General features: G+C 45.1%; 1 protein-coding gene across 1 annotated transcript in view; it reads left to right on the top strand.

Annotated features, from left to right (window-relative positions):
* The window catches only part of Metap1d (methionyl aminopeptidase type 1D, mitochondrial), a 70866-nt gene extending 58175 nt beyond the window's left edge, over positions 1 to 12691 (top strand). Inside the window, exons 7-10 of the mRNA XM_075984905.1 lie at positions 6791 to 6888; positions 8132 to 8179; positions 9018 to 9096; positions 9216 to 12691. Coding sequence (XP_075841020.1) covers positions 6791 to 6888; positions 8132 to 8179; positions 9018 to 9096; positions 9216 to 9294 — 304 coding nt within the window. The 3' untranslated portion in view covers positions 9295 to 12691. The remainder of the gene's footprint in view (positions 1 to 6790; positions 6889 to 8131; positions 8180 to 9017; positions 9097 to 9215) is intronic.

The following is a 12691-nucleotide window of genomic DNA, read 5'->3' as shown; positions in this document are numbered from 1 at the left end:
AATTTAATGCATATCTCACTATCTTACTGTCCATGAATATAATAGAAATGAATTCAAAATGCAGTTTTATTTTTGCAAATGGGATGAGTCGATAGATGCACCTCATATTTTTGAACACCTAGGGTTCAACAAATTTACTGGTGGTGCTCTTGCATTTTAACAAAATTTATTCTTCAGTCGAAGGGGGCAGAGAACACTGGATTCTTATTCAGGCATTCTGTGGAGCTCTGCATTCATGGCTGTGTCTAAAGGGCATGTCAGCCTTTGATTCTCTCTGAGAGGTAATTATCCTTTTCCTGTCAGGGAACAACAAATGATAGCTAACTACAGAGGCACATTTGCGGTAGTCACATTCATCAACTGCAGAAAAAAAATTCAATTTAATTGTGCAACACAGCTGCACGCGGGCTTTTGAGCACTCTGTTGTTCTCCTTGTCTCGCTATTCCTCCCTCCAGATCTATTTTTTAAACTTTTTTTTCTGGTTATTTTTTCCCCTTTTTGTCTCTTCTTCCATTTTTACTCTCTGTACTTTCTTGTTAAAGTAATTTTCCTTTGTGGCTCTCATTCTTTTTTCCCCATTGAAGGCTATGAATGTAGAAAATTATCACAATTACTCATATAATTGAGCCTCTTTGTAGCAAGTGCAACTCCAGTAGCCTTTCTCCATCATGAAAATGGTTTCATTATAGGGTTTTTCATATTCTCTGACACCATCTACACAGAGGAACAGGCGTGCAGATGAGATGTACTAGGAACAGGCTAGATCAGTAAGGTCACAGTAGGAATAATTAGCTCTGCTATGGAAAGAGCATCCAGGCCTTTTACTGCTACATAAATGTACTGTCCATGGCTTTTAGTCGCAAAAAAACTTACTAACAAATGGAGCTCCCGCCTACTACTTTGAAAAAAAGATTTGTATCAACACTACAATTTTCCATCATTAAGACTAATAACACAGAGCCTAGTATACATCAAGGGGAATAAAAAGAAAAATCTCACATTCAAGTGGTGGCTGGGCGCTGACCTTTGTTCCCTCTTTTTGTATACGACTTAACTCTTTACAAAAAAGAGCCACACGCCACACCAACATGCAGGTGAACTCCAGCTAGTCCTTGCAAAGCCCAGCGTTCGGTCGGAAAATCTGATAAATCTCCGTGCAGAATAATGCATTTCATTACATATTCACTACATTAATTCCAGCTACATAAAAAAAAAGCAACAGCAGAAGAGTGGAATCCAAAGTGACATTGGATTGTAGCTATCTGGATGCGTAGGTCAGTTGGGGCAGAGTGTGAATTTGCATGAACAGGCTCCTTTGAAAACCAGATCAGCCCCAACAACTGCACACAGAAAACTACGTGGGAAATGACAGACAATGAACTTTTTCCTCTTACCCTAATGCAGTTCATTATTTAAAGAGTTTATGTCTGCCACTGGCGAGGAAACCGGCCCCGAGCCTGACAGATGTTTTGTCCTGGTGCATTAAAGCTGTATTTCTGAGAATCTATTGTTTTGCCTTTTTTTATTCAGGAAAAATATTTAGGGAGTAAATAAACAAACGAGATCCACCTTTGAGCCAAAAAGTACTTGAAATCTTTACAGACCAAAGGCTTACAAACAGTTTTTAACTTGGTCTCCTTTCTGCCATGTCCTCCCTCTTCTGATACACTCTGGATACCAGGCAGCTTGCACTTCTTGTATGCTCCCCCAAACCTTGAGGTCACTACCAGAGAGAGAACTTGAAGTCCTGCTCAGAAGCAAAAAGAATAGGAGGGTGTCTCTGAAGAAATGTCAGTTAAAATGATTTCACAAAGACGGTTTTCTCTGTGCCCTTTGGCTTCCTGAGCGACACCCAGTGATCTCTAGGCCCCGGTGCTATTACACCCTCTCTCTGGCCGCGTTTGCTCTGCGGCGATCTCTGTGTGATCCATACGTGTGAGGAGAACACGAATATGCAGCCAGTTGCATCACTAATCTATGACAGTTCACTCAAAAATAATTTAAACTTACAGTGGGAGATGTCATGATGAAACTCTCAATAAATGGTTTTCGAATGTTTAATTCATAAGTATATGTTTTAATATTAATTTAGAACAATACGAAGCAGATTCTTTTTTAAAAAAATAATCTCTTTCTATTAGATTATGCACATTTAGACAATAAGTGGCTCAGGCAAAATAAGTCATTTTGATGTCATCTGTGATGGATTTTCCTTGACAGCTACAGTAAATTACAATTACACTGCGTCTCTCCACACAGGAAAGTAAGCATTGCAATAAATTATCTTTTATTTCAATCCATCATGCCTGCTTTTCAGAAATAGAGAACCTCAAATAAAAGTTCAGCTCTATTGTAAGAAAAATACAGTAATTTGTGATCCAGCTTGAAACAAAAAATAAAGTGTCCCACTCTATTGGAAAACAGTTGTTGGCTTTCAAAAATATGACTAATTGTACTTAAACATTCTTGTCATTAAAGGGAATCCCCGGCTCTGTGCATTCCTCCATTCAGAGGCTACAGTCGGGACTGAGAAATTCCGTAATTTCTCAAATCAGCGGCCTTTCGAGGTCCTCCTCTATTCAGGGACGTGGCCCTTTGGAGCTCAGTGTGAAAGGGGTAATCCAGCGTTCCCATGTGCCTGCTTACTTCCTTATGTACTTAAACATGGTACTCCTCTGCCCTCTTGGGGAATGCCGTTTTAGTCACATAAATTACTTTGAAATGTGCTTAAGAAATTGTATTTATTTAGACAAGACGTAAGTAGAGTCTAACTGCTTCATGGGAAGGAATTAAACTGAAGAAAGAGGTCCCGAGAAGCCCCTTACATGAAAGTTCCCTTCCACCTGTGAACTGTTAGCTGAGCCGTGGACACTCGTGATACAGTGTGGTTGGACAGTAGTTTGGAAGCTGCCTTCACGCAGTCTCTCCAGTATCCCCTCTGAAATCCAGTTATGACTGTGAGGGTCTTGAGACAGGCATTGTCCTGGCTTAAAGGATTTTTAGCTAGAGAAAGTCAGAGCAGAAGACCTAATACCAGGAGAGTTGTTTTCAGTAGATTTCAACAACAAAAAAAAAAAAAAAAAAAAAAAAAAGGTTTCATCTGGGAAATGTTTAGGGCAAGAAAACCCTGGTGCTGGGAGACAGCTATGGCTCTGCGGTGGACTGGTGTCGGAGAGCAAGAGCCTCACTCCTCAGCGTCTGCCTGCCCCTCCAGATCTCACCCCCCAACACTGCTGTAAAGAGGTAGATGCACACCCCACCTTCCCAGGCCGCTTAGGGGTGACCGGCGTCTGCTTTCCCAGTTAAGGAGTGGAATCTGATTTGCTAAGTCATTTGGATTGTCTTTACAAAATCAGATTTAAGTCCCACAGCCAGGAGAAGAGTCTGCTCACTGTGCGTTCCAAAATAGTTGAAAGTGCGTGTTTTCCAGCCACAATGGAGAACATTAATGGAATTTTATCACACTTAAGTGTACATTGAAAAGTGCACATTCGAAAGGGAAATACTCTGAACAGAAGTACATCTTTAGCTCCTGGGAGCCAGACATGTTCACCAGGCAACTGAGGGAAATTTGTCCAGTTCTTTCCCCTCCCCCAACCGCGAAGTCCTCTAATCCCTTGCATACGTGAGGCAGATTCTAGAATACTATAGCTGGAAGTTCCATCCGGACCCAGAGAGCAAACTGTGGCAGGAGAAGGCACTCAGATATCTTTAGTTACTTCTTAGTCGTACAGCAGCCTCTTTCATGAAGAGGAATGAGAGGTATGAGGGGGGACCCTGAGGGGCTTTCAGAGTGGCCTTTCTTCTCCTCTCATTGGAAATTAAAATGAAGATTACCATTGTACCACACATGTAAGATGGAGCTGCGAACCTGCCCGTCCCTTGGATCACTGAAGGAAAGAAATTCTTTTTCAAGAAAATACTAGACTATTGAATACTTTTCAAATTATTGGGACTGAACTGACCTAACATACAGGTGTTGGGAAAACTTGTTTTTGGTAAACAAACTAACAACCTAGGCTATAGCGGGTCATAGCCACCTCTCTTCCAGCCTCTATTTCTGCCCCATCCTCAGTTTTAGTCAGAAGTTGTATGGAAGTAGGAGAAACCCCTTAGGAGAGACGTTAGGCCTCCCGGCCGAAGCACAAAGACCTTCAGTACAGCCTGGACTCCAAAGCGCAGCTCTGGAGAAGAGGCCTTTGGCTTAGCCCTCCCCTCAGCACTTGTTCGCCCATCTCTGCCCTGCTGGTTTAAACCGGTGTGGTAGCCCATCCCTCTAGTCCCAGCATTTGGATACATAGGCAGGAGGGTGGTGAGTTCAAAGTCATCCTGGTCACAAACCGAGACCTTGTTCAAACTAGACGGAAGAAACACTTTCCAAAAGTGTGCGTTGACGTGAAGGTTTATAAAGACGTTAGCCAAAACAGTGCGTGTGAAACCACACTAGAATCCGCGAGATCGAAGCTGGGAGTGGTAGCAAATGCCCATAATATACCAGTGCTCCGGAAGCAGACAGACAGATCTCTGTGAGTTCGAGGCCAGCCTGGTCTACAGATTGAGTTCCAGACAGCCAGGACTTTGTTATACAGAGAAACCCTGTCTCAAAAACCAACCCCTCCCCCCTCCCCCCACAGGAAAGATGAGAAATGAGTTTGAGACCAAAATGTTTGACTTTGTTAGGGTCTGCAGTTGTGGTTGCTTAAATACCTGCCCATCGCAGTGGGAAAGGTTGGAGGCATTGTACCCTTTGCCCACATGAAAATATGATCGTTGGTGGTGTACATTGTTTTTTTACCAGTCTGGCACTCCCCAAAATAACCACACCCACCTGACCTGAATATCAGACCCTTCCATCCTTGCAGGTAAAGTTTGGATTCTATATGAAGCTAGGTTCCATTGGTAAGGGACAGATAGAGCCCAATATGTCTGCATTTACTATTAGGGCCAATATTAACTCCTCCTAAATATCATTGTGATTAAAAAAATTTATGAACTTTGCTAATGATGTGTGTCTTATGTGGAACCCGAAAATGGTCACCAATTTTGAAAGAAAATGGGCAAAACAGTCTTTTGTGCCTGTTTCCAAAGTGACTAGCACTTCAATTAGATGAGAGTACAGGAAATCAGAAGAGTAGAGAGTTATGCTCGGAGATTATACTTTTTTTTGCTTAATGCCTGAATTAGTATAACTTTTCATAAAGTCATCAAAACCAGGTATGTTTTTTGTGACCTTGTTACAGACGTGTGTGTGTGTACCTTCCTTTTGTGTGTGTATGTGTGTGTACCTTCCTTATGTGTGTGTGTACCTTCCTTATGTGTGTGTGTGTACCTTCCTTATGTGTGTGTGTACCTTCCTTATGTGAGTGTGTACCTTCCTTATGTGTGTGTGTGTACCTTCCTTATGTGTGTGTGTACCTTCCTTATGTGTGTGTGTACCTTCCTTATGTGTGTATACTTTCCTTATGTGTGTGTACCTTCCTTATGTATGTGTACCTTCCTTATGTGTGTGTGTGTACCTTCCTTATGTATGTGTACCTTCCTTATGTGTGTGTGTACCTTCCTTATGTGTGTATACTTTCCTTATGTGTGTGTACCTTCCTTATGTATGTGTACCTTCCTTATGTGTGTGTGTGTACCTTCCTTATGTATGTGTACCTTCCTTATGTGTGTGTGTACCTTCCTTATGTGTGTATACTTTCCTTATGTGTGTGTACCTTCCTTATGTATGTGTACCTTCCTTATGTGTGTGTGTGTACCTTCCTTATGTATGTGTACCTTCCTTATGTGTGTGTGTGTACCTTCCTTATGTGTGTGTACCTTCCTTATGTATGTGTACCTTCCTTATGTGTGTGTGTGTGTACCTTCCTTATGTGTGTGTACCTTCCTTATGTATGTGTACCTTCCTTATGTGTGTGTGTGTGTACCTTCCTTATGTGTGTGTGTACCTTCCTTGTGTGTGTACCTTCCTTATGTGTGTGTACCTTCCTTATGTGTGTGTGTACCTTCCTTATGTGTGTGTACCTTCCTTATGTGTGTGTACCTTCCTTATGTGTGTGTGTACCTTCCTTATGTGTGTGTGTGTACCTTCCTTATGTGTGTGTGTGTACCTTCCTTATGTGTGTGTGTACCTTCCTTATGTGTGTGTACCTTCCTTATGTGTGTGTGTGTACCTTCCTTATGTGTGTGTGTACCTTCCTTATGTGTGTGATCAGTCTACATTTGTGTGCATGCATGTTTACTTCTTGCCTAAAAATAACCTTTATTAAATGTACTGATGTGGATAACTCAAACGGGTCTCATATGTATACCTTCTGTCTTATGTCCAAAAGGACCTGTTGACACTAAAATTATTCCAGAATGCCGGGCGGTGGTGGCGCACGCCTTTAATCCCAGCACTTGGGAGGCAGAGGCAGGCGGATCTCTGTGAGTTCGAGACCAGCCTGGTCTACAAGAGCTAGTTCCAGGACAGGCTCCAAAAACCACAGAGAAACCCTGTCTCGAAAAACCAAACAAAAATTATTCCAGAATAAAGGAGACATTCATGCTATCATCAGACTAGAAATAGAACTGATTTTTTTATCAATTAAATTTTTTCATGTATTTTGCATCCCCGCCTGCAGTTCCCCCTCCCTCCTCTCCTCCTCTTTTCCTCCCCTGCTTCCCCTCTCCCCCCTCATCCACAGAACTGATTTTTTTCTTTCTCAGAGACTATTTTAAGTGATTTTATTTTTCATCTTAATATGAATTAAAACATTTGACTAAATCAGATGTCTTTTGGTTATTTTAAAGTCGCATAACTCATCAGCATGGGCTGCAAGTCTGCCCGCATTTTGTGGGACATGGGATAGGATCGTACTTTCACGGACATCCAGAAATTTGGCATCATGGTAAGAGTTATTTTGGAAGCAATTTATTGAATGACATCAGTATTTCTCCAACTTCTTTTTGCTTTGAGTCCACATTGTCACCACCATCCCCCACCCCCACCACCGTCTTGGGAGTGTGAGGTTATCTACTTCATTTTAACCAGGAAGTTACTGTGCTGGAGGGTCAAAGGTCAGCACATTTCCCAAATGAAGTCCATTTTGACTTTGGTCCTCTCCTGAAGGCTGCATGGCTGGCAGGCCCGAGGGATGTTTGTCTAGAAAAAGTTGCTGCAAACAAAACCCCACTGCACTGCATCCCGGCAGCATGCACACGTGACTGTTTTCTGTTTTTCTCCCCCCCCCCCCCTTCCCTAACCGCTGACTGTTGTGGTTAAACTTCCTTACATCCTACACAGCGTTGACAGCTGATGCATTTAGCAGCATGTACTCTTTCGTGTTTTCTGGATTATGCCCACCCTGGTGTTCCTTCCTCAGAATCCAGTTCTCCCCCGTCTGGGTGTGCACCCTACAGAGAGAAGGCAGCAACCGTCAGGAGGGGTGGGAGGACTTGGGTTAAGCAGCTGCCTGGAGGAGAGTCCCGAGGGGGTGCACATTTGAACAAGGGCTAAGAGAAAGTTAGTCATGAGTATGCCCTGTATACTTGAGACAGGACAAGTCCCTGGGAGAAATGACTGGAACCCACTCTAGGATCCATGGAGGCCCAGCAGAACGGGGCCCCTCTGAACCAAAGAGCCCCACCTGAGGCAGCTCAGAAGAGGTCCCCGTCAGCATGGAAAAATCCTGTCTTCCCATGCCCCACCATTGCCAATGCATACAGATGTTTGGGGATGGAGCCCTCTCCTGCTCCATCCTCCATGCCAGGTGTTGGCCTTTAGCATCTTTCTTCCAAGACTTATTTTGGCCTTAGGGAGACCAGGGAGCGTAGCATCAGGTGGTATGGGGAACGGCAGACATGAAGAAGAGAAGGTATTGTACTGGTATCTGAACACCCTAGCTGCCCCCACCAGCCAACTGCTGAAGAGTGGGCGGAGTCTGAGAACACAGATACCACAAAGAGTGAGACTCCCCCACTCCTGCAAGCCCAGTGTTTAACCCCCCTGGGGGGGGCTCAACCAGGGATCTAGAACCCTCTACCCTTTCCAAAAGCAAAATGGCCGAGGGTTTTAATGGAGCCCAGCTCCCCCCTTGTGTTTCTTTCTCTCCGTGGTTCCTTTTCTCACACCTCCCTGTGTTTGTTTTGCAGCAAATGACAATAACCTGCCCATGGAGGAGGGCATGGCTTTCACCATAGGTAAATGCTGGTCTCCTCTTCAGAGAGCTGGGGCCCCTGGACGGAAAACTGGCCTTTGCCTAGACTTGAAGTCCTGCAAAGGCCTAATGAAGCTAATCAGCATAATGAAATAATTTGGATGCATAGTAAATGTGATTAAATAATATCCTCTAGCCCCAGCTTCCTAAATCAGATACTTACCGACACATTTAGGAGGCTACAGCCACCCAACCTCTAATTCCATTACCAGCATAATGTGCTGTTTGTTTTTTTGTTTTGTTTTTTCATTAACACCCAGTAACTAGTCCCTCGCTCTCTGTCAGCAAGTGGCATGTGCTCTGTGGTGGCCCAGGATGGCGTGATTGGTGTCACCACCAAATTCCAATCACCTAGGGCCACCAAGGCCTCCTAGCTCTGACTGTAGGGCTTAATGGAGAAGCAATTAGGGTGAAATAAGAAAATTGTTATTTGCTGATTAATGAACATTTTGAGCGTGTTTTTAAAATTCAAATATTTTAAAAATCTGACTGGTATTTATAAGAGGAACTGGTGTTTGGGTGGTTATTATCCACAGGGTCCTAATTAAGGCTTGATTAAAATGCCCTTCTTTCTCTAAAAAAACTATGAACCAGGCAACTTCATACATTTTTTTAAAAAAAAAAATGCTGTTGCATTCCTCTTCCTACTGTTCAGTTTGTAGTATACTATGTAAGCAGCAGCAATTATCAGCCCTTGCGGGATATGACAACAAGAGGTGTGGGTGAAACAATCAGGGGGAGGGAGAGCGTCCTTATCCTCTCTCTCTCTCATCACAGACCAGAAACAATACCTACTATGCTAAATGTTTTCTCTCTTACAGAGCCAATCATCACTGAGGGGTCCCCAGAATTCCAAGTCCTGGAGGATGAGTGGACTGTGGTCTCACTAGACAACCTAAGGTATTTGCCCTGTTCCATTTGAACTGCTGGGCTAGGGAGGTTGCTCAGCAGCACCCGGAACTGCTATTGCATACCACATCCTGTATCCCGACTGCCGCCCCCACCCCCGTGTGTTTCAGGTCCGCGCAGTTTGAGCACACAGTCCTCATCACAGCAAGAGGTGTGGAGATCCTGACCAAACTGCCCCAAGAAGCCTAAGACTCTTCCAGCAAGGCCACCGACGCCCCGTGCCTGTCTTCTTAAGGACACCTTTAAGAACTGAGGAGCCAGCCACAGGCCAAATAGGAGTCTGCAGTGTCTCAGAGAAAAATACAGTGTGGACACTGTATTTGGGGACTCAGGTCTGTGGCCTACAAGGGCCTCTGGAGAACCACCTTCCTGGGCAAGTGGTTTGCCTGTCCCTGATTCTAATTCTGGTTTCACTGAAATCCATTCCAGATTCTAACCAAGTTAAAAAACAAAACAAAACAACAACAACAAACCTCTTAACTCCATTGTGTTCACTCTCCACGTGGGACAGTTACAAAGGGGTGGGGTAGGTGGTTAGTTTTGGAATCTCCAAACTTTTAACACGCACACAGGAAAAAAAAAAACAGAACCTGTTATCTGAAAATTTGTCTTTTCCCCTTGTGAGTCTTAAATTAGCTAAGCCTGGGGGCACTTCCAGAGGCGGCACCTGCTTCCACCCCTGCCCAGTTTCCTCTTCTCCAAGGTTTGGCCTAGAGAAGATGAGCCAGGAAGCATTGGCTGCAAATGTTTTCTTGGCTGTGGACCATAGTGTGGCCTTTCTAAAGACTGCGGACCCCTGAGCCTCTCCATCAGCAACCACGCTTGATCCCCTCCCAGCCTGAGACCACCCCCACCCTAGATCTTTGTTTTGCTAAAAGTTTGAGCTGCAACCCCATACACGTCTTGAGTTTAGAGTCCAACTAGTCCTTAAACTGTCCTCCCCCTGGCTACCAGGCTGGGACAGGCACCCTCCCTGCTCCCTGGGCTATACAAATCAGGTATTCCTGAGACCTCCCTGAGAGAGGAGACACCAGACACGTTTCAGACAAGGCCCTAGCTGGCCTTCTCTGGAGCTGTCAGCGTTAACTATGAATCTGTGTGCCTGCAGCACCTACCTGCTGCTTCCGGCTTCCGGAGCAGAAGTCCATTCCCGCCCAGAGCACTCTGCTTTCCCTTGTTGTCCCGGGATCTGTTCGCACCTAGCTCCAGGGTGGGTCAGGCTGAGCTTTACCGGAAACCAGTCCCCTCTGGGCATGTTAGAAAGAGCACTGACTAGAGAGGCCCAGACCATCAGTGGCCCTGCTAACTCTAGTTTGTGTTCCTGTGGATGGCAGAGTGGCCACAGTCTAAATAGAGCTTGGGCTGTCAGAGAGCCAAGGACATGCCTTCTGTTTGCCAGGATAGATGGCATCAGAGGCACCCATAGGGAGTTAGCTTGTCTCTCAGACACCCAGAGCCGTGGACAAGGAGATGGGATACTGAGGACCAGCCCTTGGAAAAGTGGAAAATCCCAGCTCCTCTCCAAACTTGGGAGCCTCTCCATGGTACCCAACCCTCCAGATCAGTTTATCTACATCTAGAGATTACAGTTATTTGTGGAGGGGATTCTAAATCTAATCTGTGTGAGAATAAGAAGGAATGAGGATTTGTAAGATCAACTGGCAAACTTTGGAGGTGTTCTGGAATTAGCTAGGCAGAGGCTGGAGCTGTGGCCATGGACAATTCACATTCCCCAGAGAGGACCAGGGCCCAGCTGGCCTTAGGAGCTATTTGCCAGAGAATGACTTCACTCCTTCCCTAGAGCAATCAGATTAGCTTGTAGTGTCTTTATCTGCAGATCAGTTTACTCCCGGTCCCCCTAAGGATAGTTTTATTAGGACCACAGGATTTTACCAACCACTGGGGCGATTATTGCAGGTGGAGGTATTTATGGGGACCGTATATAATCTGATTTGGTAATCTAGCCTATCCTGCTAAACTCTGCAGCTCTGTAGGAGACAAACTTGAGTTAAAGGAATTTTGTGTAGTCTTTTGAAGTTGAGATTAGGAGGTGGGTTTTTTAAAAAGAGCGGCATCTTGTCCACTTCTTCATTAGTTAGCCAGCTGAACTGACCCGGCACCTAACCCTAAACCACAGGGATTCCAGCCAGGAGTAGTAAACTGGCTACTGGGTCCCGAGGTGATTCCATTGAGTTCTGCTTCCCGTCTGGAACCTTCAGAACCTATGTGAGGATCTAACTTCCTCTCATACTTGAGCAGGAAAAGGTCTAGGCCTTTTAGAACAGGTGTTGCCTTAGAGTTAGGACAGGTGGAGGAATGCATTCTGGGCTCACAAAGTAGAGATAAGATCTCCCTTGGTGAAGATTGGTGAGGCGTGTGCACTCTTCCAGAGGCCTAGCTCAGCATCTCCCTAGACTTGCTTCTTCCTCGGATTAGGAAGTAACTCTGGAGTCTGCGTCCTCACAATTCAGTTCTAAATTATACCAGTCTCTGAAACCCTATCGAGCCTTTCGTTTGTTCCCAGAAGCCATCCTGGTCTCCTGCTCCGCTAAGTGGAAAGACAGAGCATCTTGGAGTAGTACTGCGGTTGCTCGCCGGTTCCCCAACCCAGCAAGTCTCTGGGATAAACTGGCCCTAGGCAGTCCGTCGGATCCTTGCCCTAAATTCCAAGAGACGTTAGTCCAGTTTTCCCCAGTCCCAACCTCAACCCCGGCACACACCGCAGCGATCACTTACGTGGGCAAGGCCCGCAAGGCGAAGAGACCTCTGTCTGGTTCAGACGGCATCCAAGCGGCTGCATCAGGCGCTCAGGACCGCAGTTCACACCCCAAAATAGGCGCTAAGAAGGAGCAATTAAAATCACGAATAGGACAGGAAAATCAGGGTGCGCCTAGTGGCTCCGGAGTTGTGGTGGAGTCATTAGTTGGTTGTTGCTACAAAGCCTCACCGTGGGTTCGGTGATTAAGGAAAAAAAAGTCTTTTAGGCGTTGATAAACCCTTTATTGGTTTACAGAATTTGGACGGTTAGCTCTCTCTCCCTCTCCCTCTTTTCTCTTGCTTCAACTACCGTGCTGCATGAAATATTTCTGCCCTCAGCTTCATGCCCTTAAACCAAAGAGGAATTTCCGAAGGCAGGAGCCAGCTGCTGAAGAAGTTAGAGAGATAGAGTAAGAGAGGGAGGGAGGGAAGGAGGAGAGAGAGAGAGAGAGAGAGAGAGAGAGAGAGAGAGAGAGAGAGAGAGAGAGAGAACACCCCCTGTACTCATGTCTGTAACATCACCGATGTAATTTGTTTGGAATGTTCATTTTTATTGGTGTTCCCCTCTGCCAAAATGTGCTTGATTACAGAGGTCTGTCCTGTGATCACAGCGCTCTCCAGATAGGGGAAGGTGCCGCGGCGAAGGTTCAGCTCAGGCCAGATCAAATCCCGGGCTGTTTAACGCTGAAAGGCTGCATGTTGCTATTAGTGTTAAATATATGGCTAATTATGCGTATGAAAATTAAACATCAGTGTTATGCTAATGGGGCGCCTTCAGCTGCGGATCTGAGCACTTGAGACTACCATTTAATCAAATGAATCAGTAACT

Source organism: Microtus pennsylvanicus, chromosome 9, assembly GCF_037038515.1.
Source record: "Microtus pennsylvanicus isolate mMicPen1 chromosome 9, mMicPen1.hap1, whole genome shotgun sequence".
Classification (NCBI taxonomy): domain Eukaryota; kingdom Metazoa; phylum Chordata; class Mammalia; order Rodentia; family Cricetidae; genus Microtus; species Microtus pennsylvanicus.
This window is presented reverse-complemented; position numbering and strand designations above follow the sequence as displayed.